The sequence below is a fragment of the Lonchura striata genome, chromosome 1 (genome assembly GCF_050655825.1).
Source record: "Lonchura striata isolate lonStrDom1 chromosome 1, ASM5065582v1, whole genome shotgun sequence".
NCBI classification, from domain to species: Eukaryota; Metazoa; Chordata; class Aves; order Passeriformes; family Estrildidae; genus Lonchura; species Lonchura striata.
In genome coordinates, this window is record NC_140703.1 from 25,987,684 (window position 1) to 26,015,392 (window position 27,709).

General features: G+C 39.5%; 1 protein-coding gene across 36 annotated transcripts in view; it reads right to left on the minus strand.

Moving 5' to 3' along the window:
• The window catches only part of ZBTB20 (zinc finger and BTB domain containing 20), a 503,540-nt gene continuing 475,831 nt past the window's right edge, over window positions 1-27,709 (minus strand). For all 36 annotated transcript variants that reach the window (XM_021548925.3, XM_085591313.1, XM_085591417.1 and 33 more), the window contains one exon: window positions 1-27,625. In XM_021548925.3, coding sequence (XP_021404600.2) covers window positions 27,207-27,625 — 419 coding nt within the window. In that variant the 3' untranslated portion in view covers window positions 1-27,206. The remainder of the gene's footprint in view (window positions 27,626-27,709) is intronic.

Sequence of the window (27,709 nt, forward strand, 5' to 3'; positions counted from 1 at the left end):
GAAACCTTGTAAAATTTATTTCCGTATTTTTTTAAGGCGTAATACTTCCGTATAAAGTATATGCAAGAGATAAAACTTCACAGTATTCCAAAATGTCACAATAATAATAATAATAATATAGTATAATGAAGCGCTACAGTTAATTTTCTTTTTTTATTTTTTTTTCCTGTTTTAAATAACAAATACAAGTCACAGGTAAATATACGTGAGAAAAATACGAGGCTAATATTAAATGGCAGGTAAGGATACTCTCACTGTAAGAAAAAACTGGCAGGATGTGTGTATTTATTCTATATTTTAAAGCACTTGATAGAAAAGGCGTATGCAAGGTATTTTTTTTTTAACAATTTTCTATTTGCTTGTTTTTGATAACTGACATACCATTTACAGAGTATAATGAGAGAAAAAAAAGGAACTTAACCCCTCAAAACTTTCGACCTGCTCTTCACATCGTCAGAAACCGTGTTTCTGGAGAGATGCCTGTACAGCTGTGGGGTGTGTGTGTGTGTGTGTGTGTGCGCACAGCGGTGCGTACAGGGCTGTGTGGGTGGGTGGCTGTCTCCTCACACGGGCAGAGCCATGTCCTGCACGGGGACAAAATCCTGTAGTCTCCACCTTGGCAGGACAATGCCCGAGGTCATCCTCACTGGTTGCCTGCACAAAGACTTTAGGATTCAGGTCTGGCTGCAGTTTCCCATTCACTCGGCATCTGTTGTCTGCTGGGAATTTCTTTGGCCCCAAGAAGAAAACGTCCGATTTTTACTTTTTACATCCGCACACAAGAGCGTGTGCTCTCCCCTCCACCGTTTAGCTCCCATCCTCGCCACAGAGCACGGATCAAGGAGAAGTTCGCGCCTGGGTCCCAGCCAGCAGCGCGAGCAATGGGAACGCGGGTGGATGCGCCGGGTGTGCCCATGCGGCGCCTGGCAGCACCCCTGGCCCCGCACGCCCTGCCCGTGCTCACAGCAGCCACTCGGCCCACGGGGAACAAAAAGACAGCAGATAGCATTAACACATCAGTAAGGTGCTCAAAGAAAAAAAGGCAGCTCCCACTCCTGGAATGGGAAGCCACATAAGGTGCTTCAAAAAGTTTTTTTTTTTCCTTTTTTTTTCTGTTTTTTCTTTGTTTCAGTTTCAGACATTTTAAAAAAAGGACTGATTGAGCATGTGGTATGTGAGAGCAAGGCCGAGAGTTTTGAGATTTCTAACATCCTCCATAAATAAGCGCTTCTTCCGGGCAGGATGCATTTTTGTTTGCTTGCTTTGTTGGTTTTTTTTTCGTTATCTTTGTGGTAGTTTAGTTTAGATGCAATTTTATTTTCATATAAACCAAAAAAAAGTAACAAACCAACCCAATTTGTGAATTAGCATAAAAGTCTGTGTTATTGAGCTGAGGCTTTGCTTTTCTTTCTTTTTTTTGCCCATTCATTCATTTAGCACCGTTCCTTTTTATTCTGAATACAACCCAATTCCTTCTGTAATTATTGAACGCACAGAAAGGACCAAGTAGTTGTTTTTATTTTTTGTGATCTGTTTCAAGAGCCCAACCATAATTCCTCTGCTGCTGCTGTGTTTGTGTAGCATCTGGTTTTATGAGCTTAAGGAGAAAGGTTAGTCTGCTGATATTTAAGGTTGATGTGTGTTTGTATGCATACACTTTGTTCTATACATACACACTGCATGGAGTACATTGGAACTGGAGATAAAGTCAACTGGGTTCAAACACATATGCACTGTCTTCCCCTATGTATTTGAAACAGTCTGGAGCTTTGATTTTATTTATTTTTTTTTTTTAAAGTGCATTTAAAGCAAAATAACTGGCATTCACAAACCCCATGGAAAACATGATTGCAGTGGAAAGCATGACCATGCTAAACTCCTTGGACTTGACAACGCCAAAAGCAAATGGGGCAGTGACAGGCCTCGGTGTAGGCAGCTATTCTTGGGCAGCACCATTGGCAAGGAGGGAAGGCAGGAGGTGGTGGAAGGGAAATTGCTTTAGAGGTTGTTTCCAATTCTGACACAGCTGTGTCATTCCCAATACAGCTTCCTTTATGATGATTAATGACCTCTGTCATATGGATGTACCCATCTGACTCTCCCTAGTTCTGTCTTTTATCATCTGTGTGTGTCCCAAGTGCCAGCATCTATTAGGAATAAGGCACTGTTAAAATTACAGTTTTACAAAAGATGCAAAATAATCCAGCTCTACCAATCCCAACTGCCTACACTGCTCTCCTCCCCCCCCCCATCCCTTTTCTGGGGGGAAATATTGCATGTGATAAGACTCTGTTCATATGTTCTCCAAATGTGTCAAATGTAGGTTTTGGACAAATGTTTTAAGTCCATCAGCACCAAAGATGGGTAGGAATGTACCCTTTCTCTTTTATGTATGTGCACACATGCAGACTTGTTAAGTGGGAGGGGGGAATAACGACACCATTCCCATGCTGCTCCTCCCAGGCTTTAGAGCCGAGCCTAAAATATAAACTTTCAATACATCATCCAGAACATCTACATTTACTGGATCATTTATGGAAGCAGTTGAGGGGTTTTTCATTCCACCACCCAGATGCTACAGGTTTTAGAGGTGGATTTCTGGAAGGGCAAGCTCCAGGAAAGCCTGCATGGAGCTTCCTGCTCTGCAGGGAAATGGCACAGGTGGGTGCCCACCCTTGGTCTTGCCTGCCAGACAGACAGACACTTCTCAGGGGCTGCTTTGCGCTGATTCTTACAATCAGAAAAGCTTCTCCAGCAAATTTGGCTCCTCTGTGGTGTCAGGGACACTGACTGCGCAGTGGGCAAGCATGCAGAGAAGCTGGGTGGCTGTCCTTGTCTTTGCTCATGAGCAGCTGTGGATTGCAAGCTACTTTTCCATTGTGCCAACATGCTCTTTCCTCTCCATGGTTCTGACCTGGGAACAAGCAATGTTCCAGTAACTGGGTGGTTTGTTTGCCCTAAAAACACTGCAGTCAGCCCATCACAATGTGCATTAGCTATGGCAGCTAATATATCCTTCTCTTGCTAAAATGTCAATGAGCTACCTTCCCTGTGCCAGGATCCCACTGGCTCTTCTCACCTTTCACCAAAGGCTAGGCTACCTCATTAAGCAGAGCATAGTCAAAAATGAGAAAAGCAAGCAGACAGGAGGGGTAATAGCAAAGAAAATGTGAGACCAGACGGTCCAGCATTTAAGTTCTAGACTAGTCACTTTAGCCACCATCATCAAAATGGACTGAGATTAAAGGAGTCTAAACTGCTATAGACTGGGTTTTTAGAAGTGACACAAACCTTGGGAGGGAAATGAGTTGCCTTTTTTTTCTTTTAGTGGTTTAAGTCATCTTGATAAGGCCACAAACTGCATTTGTCTTTTCAATGTGAGTGCTTGAAAACAGCATGAATTGAAATTGAGTGCTTCACAAAGCTAGAATTGAAATTGGAGAGAAGAGCCACCACATGCTCGCTACGGCTGCACTGTAGGAGAGAGGAGCATCTGAGGAGGTGGTGGTGGAGGGTGTCTCCTTGGGAAGACGTGCTACGTGTGGAAAGGGAAAGGAGCTCACAGTATCTCCCAGCTCCCCTTCCTCTCACCACCACCTTACTGTTTTGTTGGACACCTATAGACAAGTAGCACTTCTAAAGAGCCTCCTCCTGTTGTCTCTCACATATGTAAACTGGGGAAGGGGAGGAGGCTGGTATAATTACAAAAGGGGAAAAAGAAGGCACATGATTTTACTCAGTCCTGACTGAACCCACATTTTGAAAGCAAGGGCAGTTTAGGTGGAGGACAAAAAAGTGTTCAGTGGAGCGGGTGCTCACTGAGAAGAAATCTCAGAGCAAAGGAAGTAGGAGAATAAAAAGGAAAGGCAGGAGAAATGAAGGCCACATTCAGCTTTCTGTCTGCTTGACAGTCTCAAGATTTGGCTGCATTATTGTCCAGGAAGGAAAAGAGTCTGGTTGGTCTCAAATGTAGCCCAGTTACATATCTCCAGTTTCTGTTATGGCTGTTGGTGTCCTTCTCTTTCCCTTTTCTCCAGTCCCATGAACACCTGGAGCACTGCTTTAGTCTCTTAAGCATGTTTTTCAAACATTAAAAACATGGCACACCTCTTTGGTCACCCTCAGCCTCTACTCCTCCTCAAATCCAGACCAGTGATCAAACAGAGCAGTGCTCCTTGCTGGTCACTCTCACTGCTGAGGTGCCCAAGAAGGCTTGATGGAGAATGCAAACCAATCTCATAGTTTCAGTGGGGTTGGTGAGTTGTTCACAAAAGCCACTGTCAGGATGAGGGCAAACTAAGGGAGTTGTTGACTGAGAAACAGATGTCATTTACAGAGGTCCTTATGAGCATCATGTCTCTCAGTCACTTTCCCCTTGCACACTACCATGTCCAGGTACCATAAGTTTTCTGTCTCCTCCAGTGACTGCAAGCCTTTCTCATTCCTGTGGTTGATAAGAGAAGGAGTAGATCTGATGGTCCAGCTTTAGAATTCCAAAACGCAGTTTCCTAAATTTTCCCCAACTCTCTAAGTCAAAAATGTATGCAGTTTCTCTCTCCCCCTCCTGACACCCCCACCAAATTTGCTCAGGAGATCATAAGGCAGAGTAATGAGAAGTAGGATCACCAACAGCTCTATGAAGACACAGGGTGGTAAAATGCTTCCCTACAAACTCACAGTCCAGTGTTTGTGACATTTCATAAATAACTTTTTTTTAAAAAAGAATAACACAAGAACAATCCCTTTACTTACTCATCTGAAACAAAATAAACAGCAGTGGCTACAAACTTCTTCTTGTAACAATTACAAAAAAACTCCCAACAATACAATTCCCCAACTTTTAACACGCGCCTTGAATGTTTTTTTCATGTTAAATCTCAAAACTGCAGCATATCCTTAAGGGCAAACTTTTCAATTAGTTTTTCTTTCTTTTCTTTTCTTTTTTTTTTTTTTTTTTTTAAATAATGTGTTCACCAAAAAGAAAAAAATTCCACAAAACAGTCTTGTACCAAGAAAATGCATTCAAAAATAGAAAATACTACACAACAAAAATATGTACCCTTCCTTTCCAAAAGAGTCTTCACAAAAATGTAGAAAAATGCCAACCATTTTTTTTCCTTTCCTGAATGCTTAACTTTCAACCTAGGGCACAATTATTTATTGACTTATAATGTCTGTTTTTGCATAAAATATGGAAGATAAAAACCAACTGTCAGGACTGTGACATTACAAACAACACCTCATTATTCTCCCCACCCCACATTCCCTCCTCAGAAAACAAAACACAGAAAGCCAATGTTTCAACAACTGATTGAAAGTCATCAGGTTAGGGAAACCCATCAGCTGATATGGGGATTTGAAGATGCTGGCATAACAGGAATATCATCTGTCTTTTAAAATGTATGCTTTTTGAATTCATCTCAACACAAGTCTCTGCCCCACTGTACTCAAATGACCAGGCACTATGGAGACAGGACACTGCTGGGCACAGAAAGATCCGGGAAGAATTTGGGGTTGGGAGCCCAGGGACCGCACGTGGGTGTGCGCGTGCACGTGGTGTTTCACTTGCAAATAACTCTTTCCATTTTGAAAGACAGAGAGGATGTTTCCATATGCCTTAAAAGTGCAAGGGCCATTTCTTAGTAGTTAAATATGCAAAAGTTTTACTATGCTTAATAGTCAAGTCCATTTTTCTGGCAAAGGCAAGCCAGAGATAGATCGCATCAGTTCACGGCTGGGAGTGGGTGACAGCTGAAAACTGGTAGGCAAAAAGTGTCACACCAAGGTGCATACAGATTTATTCAGTGGGAAAGTGTTTTGCCTACCCTGAAAAACGTTCAAGGGATATTATGCAATTAACACAGCCAAAAAACAAACTGTTTTGACAGCAATAAACTCTAGCAGTGGGGAGTTGGATGCTATGGGGAAGGCAGCTGTATCTTGCACACATGTGGCTAAATCCATCCTCTGTGTACCTCTTTTGACTTCATTGCAATAACACCTGCTTGCACCAGGGATGAATTTGCCCCATGTGGTTCTGGATTTTATATCTGTTGGCCATGTAGGAGCCCAACCCTGCAGAACACTGTGCTAGAATACTCCAGATGGCAGAGTTAGGATCAAAAAGGCTTCTCTCTTCTTCTGTTTGAGATTTTTTTTTCTAAGCAAAGTTGTAAAGGATGCTTCCAGCACAAGAAGGAAGAGGAGAGCTTTTTCTTAGCCTTTTCCACTGCGTGGCTGTGTGTTTTCCTTTTTTCAAATGGCAAAATGTGTTTGTGTTTACTTCCAGTGCATTTTTTTCTCATAAATTCAAAACAAAAAGGAAACATTACTTTTCCCATCCTTCAAAAGGAAACAAAACCAAAACAGACTGATAAAGTACAATACAATAAAAATCAGGCATTATAAAAGACAACATGATGTGCAACAGCAATACCAAAGAAACAAAAATTTAAAAACTTATTTATATATATATATATTAGGATACAGGTATGAATGAGCCAAGAAAGCTATCTAACCCCACTACTGGATGATTGGTAAGCATTGGTTAAGAAATACATAAGGCTATTCTGAGATTTCTAACTTAACACAGTTAACCACTGCTTCTCTCACACCTTCACTTCCTAAATTTTCACCTTTCACTCACTGGTCTTTTATGTCTTGAAACTGATTTTTTTTCCTTTTCTTATTTTTTGGTCTACAGTAGAATTACATGTTAATAACAATAGCAAAACAAAACTCAAGCTTGTTGTGAGAGTAAGTCGGTGCCACATCCATGATGCAGAAGAAAGAAGACAGACAACAGAACAACCGCATTCAGTTTTTCACACACAAAGCATATTTGAGGGCAACAGCATAGCTGACCAAAACAAGTTTGGAGGGGCAAGCAGCAGAAGATGTAGGTTTACAACTAGACCACCAACCAGAGCCTGGTCTTTCACCTTTACCAATGTCTATGAGGACAACAGGAGCGCATTTGCCATGTGGCTTTGCCATTCCTGTCACCTGGCACAACAGCTAATCTGACATCTACTTCGCCACTAAATGCACACCTGGTTCAATAGAAAACCAAAAGGAAAAGAAAAGTAAAAGGCTCCTAGGTGAGGCCAAGTGTATCTCTTGATCACCTTGGCTGATGTGACAAATCCTCAGCCAGTGGGATATAAGTGAGAGAGGGCACCTGGCTGGCAAGTCATTGGGGAGCAGTTTTGAAGTGAACTCAGGCTGTCTAAGGTGATGCGACAGCTGGTTAGCCTCCTCCATTAGGGGAAAAGTGATGAACTCTGACAGGTTACCCTGGGATCGTTCCATTAGTTTAAATTCTCTTAGTTAACAGGGATGAGAAAGCATACATTCTCTGCTGCTTCTGAATTGCCTTTGTAAAATGTCAGCATCACCAGCCACTAGAAATGCATTCCCTACCAACTTGGCTACAGCACTGTGATTGAAGCTCCATAGTGAATCCTGGCATTTTCTTTTTTTCAGTGGAACTTCTGAAATGTAACATTTTCCTCAAGGGTAAGCACTGAAATTACTATAATGCTGAAAATATCACTAGCATTTTCTTGAGCCATAACTGTGCCACAGTCCCAGCAAAAACTCAAGCTGATACTCGGCAGTGCTTGTCAATGTTGAGGAAAGGAACATACAGAAACAAGATGATCAAACAGTTCAGGGAGTTCTGTTTTGGATCTAGCCCACTGGCCAAAGGGATTTTTGTTTGGGAGAAAAGGTGCAACAATGAAGCAGGATGACAAATGGAGAATTATGGAAGTTAGTGTTTCTCCATCTGGAGAAAAATAGGGCATTAAGTTATGAGGCATCTCTAGTCAGCAACATATGTTTTGGCTTCTTAAAATAAACCTCAAGTTATCCTTGGTTTCTCAGTCAAGCACTGTCTACATGGGGCTATAGTACCATGCTGAAAAAAAAAGAAAAGAGTTTGTGCTATATTTAAATGTAGTTCCAGTTAAACTAGTTTCAAACTGACCATGTAAAAAGGAACAACTTACTTAAAAGCCATTAAAACTATACAATCACACTTATGCCCAGGAACTGGTGTGAGTGAGTGCTGGAACCAAGTGGGAACATAAGCTAGAATTTGGCTTTTAAAAAATGGTTTGTTCCTGTTTACACGGATTAGACACTTCTGTTGAAACCGAGTCTGCTGGAATCAGATTTAAACAGGCTGAATTCAAATCCAGATTTGGAGCATGGCTCAAAGCCCACTTCTTCAGGTTGCAGTACTTTTAAAAAACTAGTGCAAATGGCATCTTATCACAGCATTCCAAACATGCAGTGTTCCTCTCCTTGTCCAAATATGGTTGCCATCAGGTCACACCACAAGGGAGGAATATGCAGCAATCAGTCAGCCAGAACAGCTCAACCTACAGAAGTTCTTTATTTTACCACAGCAGGAAAGGCACTCTGGACACAGCAGACTCCGTAAACCCTCAGCTTCACTTTTTTTTTTTGGAGCAGTCCACTACTCCTCTTTAACAATGCTAATCCACTCTGACAGTAGCAATATATGCATCTGCCTTAAACAATGAAACAAATAAAAACTCACCTCAGCAAAAACCAGGAGTATTGGCTCATTACATGAATTAACTTAAGCAGACAGATTTCATTTTCTTCCATATAACAGCTCTGTAACTGTCACTACTCTTATGGACAAATGCCACTTTACAAAACAAAGGTGTTCTGCCTCTGTATATGCTGGCTCTCAAATGAACTGTGCTTTTGTTGGGCATCCACTGACTCATTACTGGAAGTTGACCTTCCAGTGGTCCTTTTCATCTTAGAGGGTTCCTGCAGATGGCAAAGAAACAGGCTGCATGTTCCACTGTCCTGCTTGCTTTCAAGGGAAGAGTCATTCAGTAGTTAATCTAACAGTACATCAGGGCATATCTCCAGTTCTTCTCTTCCAGTCCATTCAAGCCAGGATGGCTGGATTCTAAGAATGGAAATCTCAAAGCTCACCAGAACAACATATACTTAACTCCAAAGTCTCTCCTCATTCCAGACTTGTTCCTTCCCACCCAGCACCTGCCTCTTGCATACCACTCTTTCTCTAGTTCTTGACACTTTTGTCAAACGAGGCAGCCCAAGAGACTGAGTAGCAGCAATCTGCTATGCATTGTTCACTATCTGAAAGGTCTGTACTACCCATGTCTTGGTACTAATGAAGCCAAAATACCTTAGTTTCAAATCTAAGACAAAGTTCAGAGCATGAATAGATTTCTAGTCCCCCAATTACTCTAGCCTTTTGTTAGCAATTCTTTTCTTAGCAATCCTCTTCTCTGTCCATGAAACCCTGTGATACATCAGACAGGCAATCTCTCCACTACAGGACCAAAGGAGATGAACTCATGTTTTACATTCTTCTCCCAGTTTCTCTACAGAACATTTTTCAGGATCCTGTTTTACTTGGCTAAAGCTGCAATTATAGTCTTACTGAAGAGATTCAAAACAAACTTTTGAGAGTTCATAGATCACAAAGAGCTACAGCTGAGATGGATCTTGCTGCACATTGCTACTGCTTTCGTTTTTCTCATAGTATGCTTGTTAATTGCTTGTTAAAATTAATGACCAAGGCATAGGCCCACATGCATCTTGACTGTAAAAATACTTCCCAACTTAGGATTCTATTTGGTTCCAACTGAAAGCCTTCACAATGCTAGACTATCTGTTTAAGGAGAGAAATCAGAAAGAAGAACTTAAAATGCTAGACAGCACCTTTGTCTAAGCAGGAATATTTCTTTATGTACTGAATTCCACACCACCTTTTTTTGCCCAAATGTCCCTCCTGCTTCCTCTGCTCCAAAGGCTTGACTGGAACACCTGTAATTGAGTGTTCAGAATGACTGTTTATTGCACTGTTCCCATAACAGCCTCGGAAAGACGTGCTTTATTTCAGTGACCTTCCCCTTTGGTAAAGTCTGCTCTGTGACTTCACTTCTTGAGCTGAGAGATCCTGCTTTTACTGAAGGGATGCTAATTATAGTCAAACCTCTGGAAGAGATTCTATCCAACAATGCAAGTTTTGATATTGGAACTGGGAATTTGTGTCTTTATGATGAAACCTTATGCTAGTTTACACAATGAACAGTTTTCTTAACTTTCTCACAGCCCCGAAGAACACTCTATAAAAAGGGGAGAAAAGATCTGTAGCACCAAGAAACTTGTGATGCCTCTTCAGTTTCTATTATAGTGCTTTATTTATTTATTTTAACAGAAGGTATCCAATACAGATGTCTCAGTGTCTGACTAGTTGCTTAAAATTAAGGTAACCTCACCTCTCTTTCAACCTGGTCAGGTTTATGGTACATCCTGTTTTTTGTGCCTATCCCTTTCTCTTCTCCCTTCCTGCTTAATTGGCCCCTTCCAATCCCACCACATGTAAATACATTTCAGTAGTGCAATGCAGTGCAGTGCAGTCATACTTAGTGCAAAAATAAAAAGCCTTATCCAGACCAAAAAAGCACAAACTCCCCCCCCCCCCAACACAGCCCCCAAGAAATCAGCTTCTCAGTAAAAGTATATGAATACCCCTAAACAAAGGGGGATTTGCAGTCTCCCAGCCACACTTGCAAATGCCTTGTTTTCTCTCCTCCCAGTCAATGTGGAGATCTCATTAACAGACAGGACTTTTATCAAAAACAGTAACACAACAGAAATCAGAAAGGAGACAAGCTATGTTTTGGGGGCTGCAGAAAGGAGAGAGAACTAAATGGATACAGCAAAAAAAGGTCAGTAGTGGTTTTACACAAAGTTGTCTAATGCAAACTTTGCAAGGGTACACCTTGCAAAGGGCATGTGTGTGGATAAAAAAAACTAAAAAGCTTCCCTGTTCCAAATATACAGTCCCTATTTTAACAGTGCCCAAGCTAAGGTTCTGTAGTGCAATCAACTTTTGTAAGTGGCAGCTCTCTATGGCCACCCTAAAACACTTGGACAGATCAACACTAACTTCAGTTTTCTCCTGCTCACATAGGCACACATGTGCATGAAAAACTCCTTACTCCATCCTGCAAATACTTGGGGATATATTTTTTTTTTTCCACAGCCCATCTAGGGCTATGGTGGGAAAAGCAGGAATTTTAATGACAGGCATATAAATTCTTAGGTACCTCAAAATGAAAACTTAAAAGGAAAATAAAATAAAGCTCACTAATTACAAAGGCAAGCAACTTACTGAATCCCAGTCAAATCATACGTTCCCTAGGCTACCTATTTTAACAAAATAAAACATTTGCCAGGGCTTGCCACTCATTAAGATATCACTTGGGAAAACACAGCAAAGACTTTGGGGTATTAATCAGTTTGGAGGTTACAACTTCAATTTGGACAGCCACAAGAGCCTCCATCAAAGCCTTGTAACTACTGGAAAGGAGTGTGGAGAACCACTAAAACAGTGTAAGAGGTTGTAACAGGGAAGGAGGAGCAAGAAAGGGAAATGTATGGAAAATGGAATACATCAGGGCAATGCTGCTGCTGCTATACTAATCTCATTGCAATTGCTCAGTATATAAAGGAATACTGCAAGCTGCTTCATCTGGGTTCAGGCACATGCTCCCTCTTCTGCCCCTTCCCTCACTCCCAGTCCTTCGCTGAAGATGGCAGCCTACCCCACAATGTAAACAAAAGCAAATACCAACAGATAAACCAAATTACAACCAAGAAGCAATTTTCTCATTTTTCTTTCTCTTGCAAAGATACTGCATCCTTCCCTCCAGGCAGGTGCACTCTTTCATCTGCATGCGTAGAAACAAGGAAATAACCTAAGAGAAAGAATCTAAACAGGGGTGCAGGGATCCTGAATATCTACCTCTAAACCAGAAAAATGCCAGGCTGCAAGAACTTTTGCTATTTATCTTTACCAATGAGCCTATAATGAAAACTTATGGAATCACTAGGCACTGCAAAGGGACAGCACCTAAACCCACTGTCTCTGGGTGCAGAACTACAGTGGTGCAGCCCATGCCTGAGCATACAAGACATAAAATGACTAAGACTTGCCAGCTGTTCTGTAAAGTCTACACACTTCAATTTAGCCACTATAATCAGCACCAATGAATTTTTTTTGCTGTTTAGCTGAATATACTTCAAGGGGATCCTACCATTTTGCTGAAATGCTGTTCACGCTATCTAATTCTCCTGCACACCCAATGCAGGAGCACTTTTTAAAAGTCTACTAAAAAGTTTGATGTATAGTCTGAATTTTCAGTTACATAATCAAATGTTATAAAGAAACAACTTTATTTTACCCACATCAATACATGACTACCATAACAGAAAAGTTGTGGCCAGAGCAATTCTGGGTAAAGCACTCAGAAACCTGGAATCAACTCCAAATATCCAATACCTGAATGTTTTTACACTGTTCTGGCAATAGAAAAGTGACACATCAAGGGTGTAAACTAGGGAAAAGAGATTGCTATGAATCATGTATCTACACTACCTGTTGTGGCTCACTATTTAATTACTTAAGAAAAACATATAATCACCAATCAAACCCAAAGACTCAAAGCTATTTAGGACTCTCTGAAAAAAGCAAGTTCCAAACCTCGTATAAAGGGATGCAACTGTCATGCTCTGTAGGACTTTTTTGAATTAAGTCTCCCAGCAAGAAGGAGGGACTATGTAATCACACAGACCTTAACACAAGCAAAATCGGCCTGGTGGAGTGAAATTAAATCTTGAGTCAGTTTCATAAGGAGTAAAAACTTTGGGCAGAAACAAGCTAAATTTTGGGGAACAGTCCTGTGGCATCTTAAATAATGTATATGAAACTATTTTTCAGGACTACAGCTTTCTGTAGGACTACATATGCTTTCTCTGTCAGAGAAAATTGACTCAAGTCAACAAAAGGGCACGTGCGTCCTGGCTGCAAAATTTGGCTCACAGAGTATTGATCCAATCAGTTTTCAGGACTAAGCATGGACCTCACTGATGCTGGCAAGCAAAGTCATGCAGTGCATCCTGCCTGAACTGAGCAGCCTTTTTATTTTATATTTGACAAACAAAAGCTCATTATAGGTGGAGAGAATGGGAAACCAATTTTCCAACTTAACTCATTGTGAGAATTTCTTTGAACCTGAACTTTGGGACAAGGATTTAGGGAACTGATTGTTCAGAACATACGAAATTGGGAATAAATTACAGATTTAAAGGACTCCTATCAGTTTCACAGCAGCCCAAGCTACATCCTGGCATAAGGACAAAGGAAACAAGACACCCCGAAAAACAATGAAGCTTGTTGAAGATACTTGTGAAGACATAGTTTTAAATGTGGTGACACTTCTTTCACCAATAAATAGGAACTATAAATTGTTTACAAGTTATTCATATATGAAAAAAGAGCAGCAGCAGATACTGGAGATTCAGTCTTTTCCTCTAAGTGGCACAAGTGAAGAGCAAGTCCCTTGTATGGAGTTCAAGCATTTCCCTCTCCTGGGAGGCCCCCTGTCTTTGGTGCAAACATCCCCAAAGTGGGATACTCCCCTCTTATTTAACCTTGCAGCAAATAGCTTTAAAATCCCTTTCTGTCCCAGCACAGTAGCACGGAGCAACATTCTCTTAGTACAAGGCTCTCCCTCTCGTGGTGACAGTGTTACCTACTTCAACTGTTGTTCCTCAAAAGCTGTACTAAACAGAAAAGAAGTGCAAAAAGGAGCTGAATGTAAATGTTGACGACCACTGAAACATGAGACTGTTGCTTGCATTAGCCTTGGAAGTCTACTTGGGCAACGAGGAGATGGAAAATGAAAGTAATAATGAAAACCATATACTAGAATAAAGCTAATATTTGGACAGTCTTCCCTTGATATTTGTATCATTCAAGGAAAGTTGCCAATGCAAAAATATTTAGAACTGTAAAATTGATATTACCTCCTGTTTTCTCTCTCCTTAGAAAAGCAGAAAAAATGCACATATGAAATGAGCTTCTTAAAACATCACAATTCTCAAGATGAGTATTTCTTCAGAGAATGAAAAAGAAAGGATACATGTTCAAAAAAAAGCAAGATTTCTGGAATCACAAATGACTGACTGTCTTTTATGTAGAAGATATGTTAAAATAGTGTTCACCAGCTGATTATTTTGTTAGTTTCACTTTCCCTTAGGCAATTGTATCTGTACACACTGCATTCTAAAAGTACAATCTCTAGTGTGGATAATCTACCTGTTTGGTACCATCCTGTTTGTAAAACCACTTCTTAGCCTAAAAATATAAACTGTAAACTGTATAACATGCAAAATGAATTGAGGTGTTTAAAAAAGCATTAGGAAAAATAAAAGGCAACAAAGAAATTAAATCAAGAAACACAATAAACTAGTATTTATGCTAAATGAATTACTGAACCTTACAAAGGATTAGCAGGGCAAGTGTGGAATGGGTATGCAGCCATTTAAATGATCTGGTATTCCCAGTCAAGTGAGAACACTCACTACAAAAATATGTATGATTCAGCATTCAGTCAAAGGAAAAGGCAAAGAGCATGGTCAGAAAATGTGGACCACTGAATCAGAACTCTGTTGCAGCAGCTAAGTGGAATTCATTTGGGAAATGGCACCTGTTTGGCTTAATGGGACAAAGCTCATCCTTCACGTAATAATCTAGTTTTGTTATCTGCATAACTAATATTGAGAGGATAGTCTCCTCCTTCCCTTACAAATGGGTATACACAGAGTAAAGGAAAGCCAGACTTAGAAATCACTGCTGGAAGACCATAACTTTTAAACTCCAAGTAGAAAGAAAAAGAATATGGTAGTGGCCTCCATGTACGTGCAAATGGCATATGACAGGAGCGAATGCCGGCACTTGATAATTCCCATTCTTGAAGTTCTCATTTTAAAATCCCAAGCTGTGGCATAGGTAACTCTTTTCCTCTCTTCTTACTCCAAAATAACTTTATCAATTTGCCGTGACACAGATTTGCTCGTTCTCATTGAAAATGGTTTGTAACTGATGTGACCATCTCTCATTTATTCTCTCATGTCTTCACAATTAGGAGAAATGAGAAAAAATTAATACCTCCTCCACAACCCTCATCCACTTGATTTTGAACATTTTCATTTAGAGCTGATATGTTATCCACCAAAGGAATGAAAGTCAGCTGAATTAGATGTACCTGAATTAGAAAAGTAAACATAAATTTCCATACTCTCATAATTTTGCACTCTTAATTTTGAACCAAGGCTTGCTGCCTGGGCCATCTGTTGCAAGGTGTGAATACAGAAAGGACACCCAAAGTCATGAGCCTTGGGTGTCAATCAGCTGTTCCTGGGCACTTTGGATCTAGATGTTAACATATCCCTAGTGACATATTTTTCAGAAGTTCTGTGGTGACAATTAAAGTCCAATGGGATTGACCCAAAATTCAAAACCAACAGGAATGTACTATGAAGACTGTAAAGGGAACATTCACCTAGAAAAGTTTATGAACTGAAACTAAAACTTTCAGAGGTTGTTTTCATTTGAAAAAGTGGATCAAGTGGATTTGATCAAGTGGATAAGTAAGGATCCAACTGGAATATATTCATAGTTGTGTATGGAGGTATTCCTTATTCAATCCACATTCTGTGTAACTATACAGAGAACAATGTTTCTTCTACCCCAATGTAGTGCAGAGGATAATATTAGGAAATCTTAAAACTTTAAAGAAATAGGATTTGGAAGCAGTGAAAGACCACTTTTGGCATCATTCTCCAAGGCTAGGAATGGAAGTGGAAAAGTCTGACGTACACTTTTAGAAATGAAATAACAGGACATCTTAGAAGAGAGCTAATAGATGTTTGTATTGATTACTTGTTCTTCTGATATGAAAGGGTAGCAGGGAACAATCTCTAATTTTTTGTACAACCTAATACTGTTTTACCTTTACTTTAAAAAAATTACTTTTCTACATCTTACTACATAGAGATTTTTAAAAAGCCTGAAAAAATGCTTGCAAAGACAATAAAGAAGACAATAATATGAAAAAGCACAATAGAGCTGTAATAATTATTGGTAAATGCTTCAAATAGCTGCAGAAGTTGATTGGGTTGTGAATGATAAATGTGAAAAATTATTTTTCTATGATCGTAGGCAGATGCAAAAGTTAAATGATTATACTATGTATATATATTGATATATATTGCTATATATATTGTGTACTGTATGTTCTAGCTTTCAGAAATACTGTATTGTAGTGTACTGTACTTAACTAAGCAGATCTAAATAGCAACTTGTCATTTTCCACAAAGTCACTAGTACTGTTAACAAAAACCAAAAAGTCTATTTTCTCCAGTAAAAGAAATACATACTGTTACAGTCACAGACATTTGGACTATAGAGAGACAATGTACATTTAACCAAAGGAAAACCCCAAACCAAAATAAAAATCTCACCCAAAAATCAACCAGCCGAAACTGTTGCATTATTGTCTTATTCAAAAGGGGAAGGGACATGCCACCAATCTAAGAAGAATATTTACTCACATTTTTATGACTGAAAATGAAAGAAAAAAGGTATCCCACTAAATCTTTAATTACCCTTTCTGGAACAAGGAAAATCCCCTAGTCAGGCAAAAGACATAAAATAATAAAATGCTGCTTTCAGGGCTAGCATGATACCAACATAGGCAGCTGTAGTTAAACATATTCATAACATAGTGATCTGTGAAAAGATCCCACTAACTAAATGGGTGCAAAATGAGTTCTAGAAATCCCGCAGCTCTCATGGATTACATATTGAATAATCTTACTGACCAATTTCTTCTCCTCCTGAATATCTACTGATATTCAGATAATACACACTAACCATGATCCTGAAGAGATTTTGGCAAAGACCAGGGGAGAGAATGTTACTTGATATTTGTTATTGACTGCACATTTGGAATGGATTATTCAATCAATATGTTTCAGAGTACCTGAGGTGGGGAAAGAGCTGTTTGACACGATGCTTTGGAAACTAGAGACTCCAGACCTGGAATATTTTAGACCCTATCAATATATTGTGCTTCTAACTATTTAAAGGCTTGATAATTTTTTACTGTTATTTTTAAGAGAGCAATCAGGCAGGTTATTTTGCTTTGGATTTTATTCCTTTTTCAGGTAAACATGTTGAAATTCAATGGAAATGAGTGACTGAACTCAACAGTATTGTTCCAGGGCTGCCATCCCCTGTGGATGCCTCTCTCTGCTAGTGAAGCCTGCTGAGATGGACTGTTTTATTTATTTTGTGGCAGAAAGACCACATAAGGCTCTGGGAGGCACACTTCTGCCTTCCCTTCAGAATGGGTGCTCACAAAAATATCCTGGACCAAATTTGGGTGTCACATTTTCATCCTATTTGGGCAAACATCCAACTAAGAGTATCTGGCTAACAGAATGCTTTTTTTGAATATATGTGTGCATATATAGTGTATGAGTAGTATACTTGCTTTTCATTAGAGTCATGTGCCAATGCTCCACAGTTAATCCTGTAATCCTTGTTTCATCTAAAGCCTTCCCTGCATCAAAACCATGCATGTCCACACACTCAATTAGCAAGCTGTCTGTAAAGCCAGGAAGAGGTGTTTGGTTCTCCCTGCACATGCACACACACACACACACACACACAGACGCACACACACATACAGGCAATATAATGTGATTTTACTCAAAGATCACATAAGTACCAACAGCCTATGTGACAAGTGAAAGTAAAGGACTAAATGGGAAAAATTAAAAGAAAGCTGGGCAGTTGGGTGAATGTAATCCTGTTTCTTGAATGCGATGATCCTCTTTAATCAAGTATATCTTCAACATGAGGGCTGAACTTCTAGGAGGCTTTATATGGTTTAATGAAGAAAATGGCAATATCCAGGTGGCAGAAAGAGAAGAAGCAAAGTGAAATAGAAGAGGTTCCAAATTAACATCTAGATCTCAGAAATGTATCTGTCCATTTTGTAGGAAAAAGATCTCAGAAAGGTACCTGCCTGTTTTGTAGGAACAGGACACTACAGTGTCAGAATCAGACAGTTGAGCAGAAGTACCTAACTGAACTCTGAACATTCCTTGAGTGCCCCTGTGAACTTGCCAAAAAATCACCAACAAGTCAGTAGTAGACAGACTGAACACTGCAGAAGTCTGCAGTTCTGTCTGGAAAATACCTAAAGCAAGCAATGCTTTATTACACTGGTACCAGATTTTCCAGCAGGGAAGATTCCAGTGGGGAATTAATGAAAGCATATATAGGGCAACTGTAATACCTAAGCCCAATGTGACAGAGAGCATTTATAAGAGGGATGCTTGGGGCATGGCTGCATGGCTGTGAAGGAAATTTCACAGCTCAAAGAGGGCTCAAGTGCTAATAAAGTTTGCATGAGGAGTGAAAACAATAATGCCCCCTTGGGCTGAACTGGGTAGAACTTCTCACATGTGATGGGATATTGGTAGTTCTTTTGTTTGTATAATGGTGCAGCAAAAGGATATTTTTAGAACATGCTTTTCTTAAAAAGAATCACACCTAAACTATCCAAAGGGGCTATATTTATCTGCAATGACATGCGTGCAATCCTGAAAGTGCCAATCCAGGTTGCACTGATAGAAATTCAGAACAGAATTTGTCCCTTGAAAGTAACTTTTCACTGGATTCTCTCTCATGAATTTCACTGGCATTGGAGAGGCTGGAGTCAAACCACATAGCCATGCCCCCATATTATTAATTTGATTCAGGAAGAGCATTTACCCTACAGAGTTTTACAGGGAGCAGATGGCCACCAACCAATTAAAAGTAGATCACATTGGAAGAGGAACAAACTTGGAGCTGTAACTGAAGGTAAGAAACAGCAGAAAAGCACCATCCAGTATGAAGAGACTGCTATGTCTCACTAACATTCCTTCTTCCCTACTCTTTCAAAGAGGAAAACATGATATATTTTGTAAGAAAAGTACAACTTTTCTACAGATACCAAACATAAACACACTTCATAGTGCTCAGATATATTTCTGTTTTAAATCAATTGTCTATGAGGCTGTAGAGTATTCAAGGCTGTAGTGTATTTACTTCCCAAAGAAATATCTTAATGTTCTTTGCTTTTTGAAAAATAGTTGAGGACAAATGTCTAAATTGGGGTGTTAAAATACAGTTAACACAGTATTTAGGAGGCTCCACAGAGGGATCTGGGAAAAAGGGGGGTTGAAGGAGAACTTCATCACTCTCTAAAACTACGTGAACGGAGATTGTAGCTAGGTGAGGATCTGTCTCTTCTCCCAGGTAACAAGTGACAGCATGAGAGGATGTGGCCAGAAGTTGTATTGGTGGGTGGGTCAGATTAGATATTAGGAAAAAATTCTTGACTAAAAAGAAGGCAAAATTGGAACAGGCTGCCCAAGGAAGTGGTGGAATTACTGCCCTAGAAGTGTTCAAAACATGTGTGGATGTGGCACTTGGGGACATGGTTGAGTGGTAGGCTTAGCAGAGCTGGTTTAATGACTTGACTTGATCTAAGAGGCCTTTTCCAACACTAATGATTCTATGGTTCTATGGTTTGCTTACCTCAGTGCTACTCTCCTTTACCTAAGGGAAAAATGAAGAGTTTCTTTGGGCATATGCATCTGTGCACAAAAATCTCAGTTCACTGACTTTGGGGAAAGTCAGTGAAGTTCTCATAGGTCTGGGAGTGGAAACTATGATCATGTGTAACATTAAGGATTGTGTTAGAGCATCAGAGTTCTGCTTATCTTGAACTGGTCTCTTTTACTTTAAAAGCTATTAATTAACAATTCTAGGGGAAAGTGGCATTTAAAAACCATGACTTACTTTTCTCCTGATATGACTTTGCTAGAATGATGTGTAGAATATATTTGACTCCTTTTATTTTAAAATAAGCCTAGAAACTCTTTAGTTGAGTTTAGTTGCAACATGAATAGCAAATTAAAGCACATTATGGGTTCAATTTACTTTTCAATCTTATTCACAGTACATTCATAATCTCTGCTTCTCCTATCTTGGACTCTCTCTTAATACCGGTGAGTCAAACACTACTGCAGAGGCTAAAATAAAAAAGATCAGCAACAATGCTAAATATATAATGAAAAAATATGGATTAATATTTAACTTTGCATTTTTTTCACTAGAAAAATAATTTTCAAATTAAAATTATCTAACAGTATCCTGTTAGATATATAGTTAGATATCCTTTCTAACTCAGAGAGGATATTTGTCCAGATGCTGGCACACCTACACAGAGAAGTAATTATTTTGTTCATCAAAATTTCTCATTTGTGTAACTCTGCTCTTTCCACCTTAGGTACTCCTGATCTATAGCAGAGGGGGATCAGAAATAACAACAGTGAATGCATAATATTTTCTCTATTCTTAGAGGCACTAATATAATTGATTAGTTATCAGCACTGGGAATAATTAGATGGATATACACTATAAACATCTTGTTTCTCATTTACATATGTTCTTAGCAAAACAAAACAAAAATTCCCCCTTGTGTTACCTCATAACAATAGGTCTAAGAGAGTTAAGTGTTCCTCTTTTTCAAACAGGTTGTGTCCCTTGTGGACCAAGTTTCTCTGTTTTATGCTAGAGAAGGCATAACCCACATTTTTGTTTTGTCAGTTTGAAGAATATGCACATACCTAAAACTCTTTCTGTATTTTCCAGCTTAGTTATCTGTGAAAATATGGAGGCTCCTTTGCTCTGGCTGAAATGAACTGGATCACTAAGTAGCTTTAAAGGAAACTAGCAGAGAGCTTATTACTTCTTGCATGACAAATAAGGTGAACAGCAGCAAGAACACTGACTTGGCATGGACACCAGCCCTCGTGGACGTGTATCCAGCATCAGGCCACCTCCATACACTTGCCTGTCTAACTGGCCTGCTGCAGACACTTGCATTTTCAGCACCTGACCCTCTGCAAGGCCTTTCAACCTGCATTTAGTTTCTGTCAGCAGGATTGTCAAATGCTGGGAAAGATGTTCAATGCATTTACAATCTCAAGATTCCAGACTTAATGTGTTATCTGTAGTTTCCCTCATAAACCTTTTTTCAGCAGAATTCTGATTGTTTAGTGGTCAGATGAAGACAAACCTTCTGAGAGGAGGAGGCTCAAAACCTCTCAGGGCCAAGTTCTCATCACTTTATACCTCCTTCATGAATTTCCACAGCCAGTATGAGAACAAATCAGGGAATGTGAAAAGTGGCTATTTTGCTTCAGGCTGACCAGATACTGCTTCAGTTGGCCTACCTGCTGACTCTTTCCTATCACATTTATTCCAGTGGCTCAGAGGACCTGGATGCTGAATTAAAAGGGGTTATTTTAATTATCAAGGCCTAGTTCTTCTTGGCAGAACAACCACTAGGTGCTAATTTGATATTATCATAGAATTATAGAATGGTTTGGGTCGTAAGAGTCTTTAAAGATCATCTAGTTCCAATCCCCCCCACCATCTGCAGGGGATCTTCCACTAGACCATGTTATTTAGAGCTCCATCCAGCTGACCCTGAACACCTACAGCCTACACCTTCTCTGGGCAACCTGTTTCAGTATCTCACCAGTCTTATAATAAAGAATTTCTTCCTAATATCTAATCTAAACCTACACTTTGTCAGCTTAAGGCCATTCCTCCCAGTGCTATCACTACACACCCTTGTGAAAGGTCCCTCTCCAGCCTTCTTGTCAGGTTCTCGATGGTCTACCTGGACCCTTATACAGGCTCATGCTATTATTTCCTTTTGAATAGCAAATAATTTTCAGCAGTGAGAGCTGGAGGATCTCCTTAGCATAGGACTGTCAGGAGGGTCATAGATCTATGACATTCTGATTGTATTTGAAATGGTTTGGGTGCTTCTGATTTTTGACTGAACTCAACACCCCTGCAAAGAGTATGTCTTGTACCTTCTCGCTTTGGGACTACTTTTCACTACTAAGGGAGACAGGAGATGTTGGGACAATACTCACTAAAGGCTAGAGACTCATTCCTCCACCATGTTAGTGATCCAGCATTAATCAAGTAGCTCAAGGCTGACTAAACTCAGTTAGTGGGGCTGATAAGAAGAGGGGTGCTGATGGTATGTGCTTTATTACTCAGCTCTCCTTTGGATGAAAAAGAAATTGAAAGGAGAAAAATGGGCTCCACTTGGGCTCTTTGATCTTAGAGCAAAGGGAAGTCTCATTCACTTAGAAAGTCAATTAAATGCCAGTCTCCCCTGTTACCTTACTGGGAACTTGAGCTGCTTTTGAAGGCAACAACATGGGGCAGAAGTCAGCTTAGTAGAAGCATGATGGATGTTGAGAAAGTGTCCTCAGAGCAGTTCCTGCAAAACACCTACACCTATTTCCCTTAGGAGAGACTATTAATATGGGTTTTATGAGAGAAGGGACCAGACTGAAATATCATATTACAATTTACAGACTGGTTACTGTGCTTCTAGGTTTCCATTATTTATGAGTCATGCCTGCAAGTACCCTGCAAGAGATCACTATAGGAGAACCTCGCTAATGCACACTCCCCAGACACAAATGGACACACTCAGGAGCTGTCCTCTCCTTGCTAATCAACAGACACCGAGCTTGTGGTCCTGCATTCCTTGTGGATTCAGCTTCCCAGAGAGAGACAGACCTCAGCAAAATAGGCAAGAGAAGTTAAATTTTGGTTCTCTCATTTGTGATTTCACATAGTACAAGAATAAGGGTGTTTCAATGAACAACAAAATAAATTTGAAAGAAAATAATTTCATCAAAGTGGTAATTAACTGGAGGAACTCCCACAGGACAGCATGGAGGCCACCTAAAAATGAATAAGCTAGATCTTTGAAGAACAATGAGAATTATCTGCCACAATATATAATTTTTATATGGGATAAAAAGATAAAGTCATAAATTATTATGCCTTTAGGTTATAGGCAAATAATTTATATGTATTTTATATGTAGAAAGAGCTAACGAGGATTACATAATAAATCTTCTCCCTCAGGCTTATTGCTTTGTAATAATCCAACATAGGCCTTTCATCTTCATTCAAATAGTCTCTAGCTTGCCAAATGGCAGAGATGTAGTATTGGGTAAGATGGACCATAGGGGAGATCTGCTCTGGCCAGTCCTACATTTCCAATTCACTTCACCAGCCTCAGCAGCAGTAAGAGAAGGCACTTCTCATTCACTCTAAGGCTTCCTTTATTGCACTTTAGCGCCTTGCAGAGAGGCCTTGACTTGTAAGCTTGAATTTATGTTCTATTTAATGGCCTTTTCCATGACCAAAGCAATATAAAGAGAGCTTTAGCAAAAGTGAGAATCAAGCTCAAGGAATGCAGGATATTGCATGCTTCAACAAAAGGATGTGTGCTACAGTCTGCATTTTCTCATCTGTATCATTTCATCAGGTGTTTTGAAGGAAGCCTTTCAAGCATACTGAGACAGATTTACTCAAACATTGTCAGCAGTAGTTTCCAGATCACTGTGACTGCTATTCTTTTTGCAAAGGCATATAGTAGCAATATCTGAAGCTTGAATATACCTGTAACATTCAGATTTTATAGTTGTTTACAAGTAGCAACTAAGTATTTCAAAGATGGGAGGAAGAACTGTCAAAAATAATTTAATACTTTAAAAGATAAAGGAGACTATGTTTGAGCTTCTAAATTCAGAATGACCTGACAAGCACTTTCAGCTACATTTGCAGTCATGCTCCAAGTTCCTCCATGTTTTACAAGATCAAGTCTGGAAGTCCAACAAATCAGTTTATATTACAGACAGGCATTTGTCAAGACCTAGGCCTAAATTCTTTGACAAGTGTTTTAGAATTCAATCTAGTATGCCTTTACTTTAAGAACTATGTTTATTTTTTTTAAAATTGGCATCATTCATTCATTTATTCATTCATTCATTCATTCACAACTTATCTTTAATTCACTTCAAATTTATTAGACTTCATAAAAACTGGCATTTCAAAGATAATGCTTTGATTTAGGGAAGGATGAAAACAGAAGGATTAAAATTTGGATAGTATTTGGATTTTGGTGGATGTAGATCCTGATTCTTATTTCATGTTTACTGGCATGTCTCTTCTGGTATCAGAAGTACATTCCAGAATATGCTACATCTTGACTACAGTTCACCAGGTTTACAATGGCAAATTAAACAGCTTTTCCCCAGACCTCAGATGACAAATGAGCAGCTACATATTTGTAAGCTGGGAAAAATTCTTCACTAGTTCCTCATATGAGAGAATATTCTTTGACACCAAAGAGCTCAGAAAAAAATGCTCCTTTCCCCAAAGAAAAACCTTAAATTCTTTTGTCTAGGCTCTAGTTTTCCCTCTCTGTGTTTTTCACATCTTGATTTACATGGCAGCATTGCTTTTACCAGTGAGGTTATTAGAACAATATTTGTTAACAAACTTGTGCTCCTTCTCTAGCCCCTTGAACTACCCAAACAAGCTGGTAACAAAGAAAGACATTACCATATAAAAGATTCAATTGCTCTGGCACTCACCTCAAGGTCTCTCTATGCTGCATATTGCAGCCAAGAATCTGGGCTTCAGCATTTAGGATCTGCTGAACAGTACCTTGCAGGGTACTGGAAGATTCTGAGACTGAACCACCTGTCAGGTTTTTTCCCCCAAATAAATGGCAATGGAACAGGCACAGAACATATGGATGAAGTTACCTGTACTGAATCACAGGCATCTGATAGAGAAGCCACAGGTGTAAAGAACATGCAAAATTGTATATGGAGATCTACAAAGTCAATACTCAGAAAGTTGTCCAGCATAAAAGAATGTCTCATGTGAAATGCTCAGTGTTCACAAGCAAAAAGTTTTGTAAACTTAAGAAAGCTTAATTTAAATATAGACACAATTAAAAGCTAAACTAGCAATTTTTCTTTTTTTCCTTTTTGCATATTTTTGTTAGGTGCTTCTTCTCTGCCTAAAATATGAAGTCCAGAGTGCAGTTGGTGTAAGTCCTCACATGGATTTCAAGCAAGACAAAGATAGTGTCAAACACTGATCCAACTGAACTAAGGACCCATGTACTTTGGGAATTGGCTTTGGGGGAAAAATTTTTACATAGATACACAGAAGACAACTAGGGAGAACACCAGTCCAAACACAATAAAACAAAATACAAACCACCAACATATATATGCAGATTAGGAATCAATCTTTCACACTGATCCTACATTCCTTTCATAGCTTTGTCTTTGCAGAGAATGTGGGATGTGGCCCTTCAGTCAGACTTTTTGCAAATGAAGGGAAGATTATTTGCAATGGTAACGTTTTAAGTTGTTTTGGCATCAGCACAAATTATCGGGGGCAGGATCAGATTCCCACACAAATATGGAAGCTCTCTAGTGAGCAAGGCAGGGATGAGAAAACAATACAGCAGATTAATTCTTGTCCAGTGACCAAAAAGAAGGGAAATTCTATTTATTACACACTTCAAAACTTTCATTACTTTTTCAAAGAAGAAAGACTACAGTTTATATCATCCCCAAAAACAAGGGAACATTACTAAAAAAATCTCTTTCTCAAAAGGAAACGTCCTTCAGCAGAAATAAATTCTGAGATAGAACCAAAAAGGAAACAACAGAAGCTTGGTAAGAGCCAAAAAGATAACCGTGTAATTCAGAAAAACAAAGTAGCAGTTCAAGTGATACTGCAGGATGCACAAACACTAGTAGATAATCTCACAGATGACTTCACAGAGCCCCTCATCGACCCAGGTAATTCTTGATTCCATTAGAAAACAGAGAGAATAATACTAGAAGAGAAAATTAAGAAAACATCCTTCCTCTTTTTTAAAATAAAAATCAAGATCATTTCTCCTCCCCCCCTCTATCTGGAAGCAGGTTAGCTAACCTTAACAGTCTCAATTTAAAATAAAATATATATTTTTTTATATATTCATATATATAATAAAAGAGAAGATATTAGTGGCAGTGTATGCAAAACAAAAAAGAAAACAAAGAAAAATTACTTTTAACAATCTCACTTTTTTGTTTTTTTACACAAATACTGTTGTAAATATATTAAAAAAATCAGCATTCTATCTGGTAAACGTCACTTTTGCCCCTCTATAAAATTTTGAATTAAAAAAGTCCCAACAACTCTTTTTTTTTATTATTCCCCTCCCCTCCCACCCTCTATTCCTCTTTCTTCCACAAGAATAAATCCTGATGAAACTTTTTTTTTTGCAAAGATTGTGGGAACTAACCCTTCTCTTGTACCTAGATCCATAGGTTGCAACCTCTGATATTTTTGATTTTCCTCTGTGTTTCTGTTTGCCTTCTGTGAAAGTCCCTCTTGATTGTGCTGAGGCCCTGTGCTCAGCGAAGACACTGAATAAATTACAAAAAAGCCACCGTTGCTCGTTGTCTGTATCTTCTTGGTTTCTGCTATAAGGTGGTGGTGGTGGTATGAGAAAAGCAGCGGGGAGGATGCGCCGGACAGTGTGGGATGGAGAAGAATCCAGGTGAGGAACCTCTGATTCTTTTTCCTCGCCCTGCAGGGACTCCACGCTATCCAAGCCACACTGCCTCGCATTCCCCTCAGCCCTTTTTGTGTTTGTGGATGCATGTGTGTGTGAGAAAGCAGACAAGTGGTGGAAACCAGCAGGGCCTTGTTTCCTCTGGTTGCTGCTCAACCAGAAGCAAAATATTCCACAGTTCTAACTGGATACTGTGAAGTCCAAAAGCGGTCAGCAATGTGAATCATGTCCATTGAAACACTGCAAGCGGTGTACTTATAACGACAGTAGGCCTTGTAGATTTGTAATATATTTTGTTTTGTTTCTTTATTTGTAGTGCTCTTCACAAGTGAGAAAAAAGATTTTTTTTTTTATTATTTTTGTCTGTTTTTTAAAATTTTTTTGTGTTTTTTTTTTTTTTGTTGTTTGCTTTTTGTAGTAAAGAAGGGTTGTATTTAGAGGCCAGTAGCTAGAGATCCAACCAGTGGAGCTCATGAAGCACTACCTGGCCTTAAGGCCACCATCCGAGGGAGACTGGGAAAATTATTATTCACCCAGTCTCCGGAAATGTAATGTACCAGCAGGCAAAAAACAGTTCTTCATGTAGTACAAAAACCAACAAAACGAAATGAACCCAAAAAAAGGAGGAAAATAAAGGTAAAAATGAAACAAAAATAATTTCTTAAATTCTAGTGCCATAGCTTTTTTTGTTGTTTCTATTTTTGTTGTTCATAACAAAGAGAGAGAGAGAGATTCTACTTATCCGTCTGACACATGCATCCTCATGTGGTCGTTGAAATGCTCTATTTGGTCAAACTTAGCTGGACAGACAGAGCAGACGTACGTGGTCCCCTCCGTGCAGGCCACCACGCCGGCAGGGACAGCCCTCGTGCCGGTGCCGGTGGCTCCAGGCGTGCCGTTGGTGGCACTGTGCAGAGCCACATGCCTCTCCAGCAGGGTCTTGTGGGAGAACTTCTTCTTGCAGATGTAGCACTCGTAGGACTTCTCCCCGCGGTGGAGACGCATGTGCACATTAAGGGAGCTCTTCTGCGTGAAGCGCTTGTTGCAGATACTGCACTGGTAGGCCCTCACACCAGTGTGTGTCACCATGTGTTTGATTAGGTAATCCTTTAGAGAGAAGGAGCGCCAACAGATGCTGCATTGGTGTGGTTTCTCACCTGCCCATTACCAATGAGAGAGAGAGACAGAGACACAGAAACAGACAAAAAAAAGAATCATAAAATTAAACCAGGTCAGTAGAA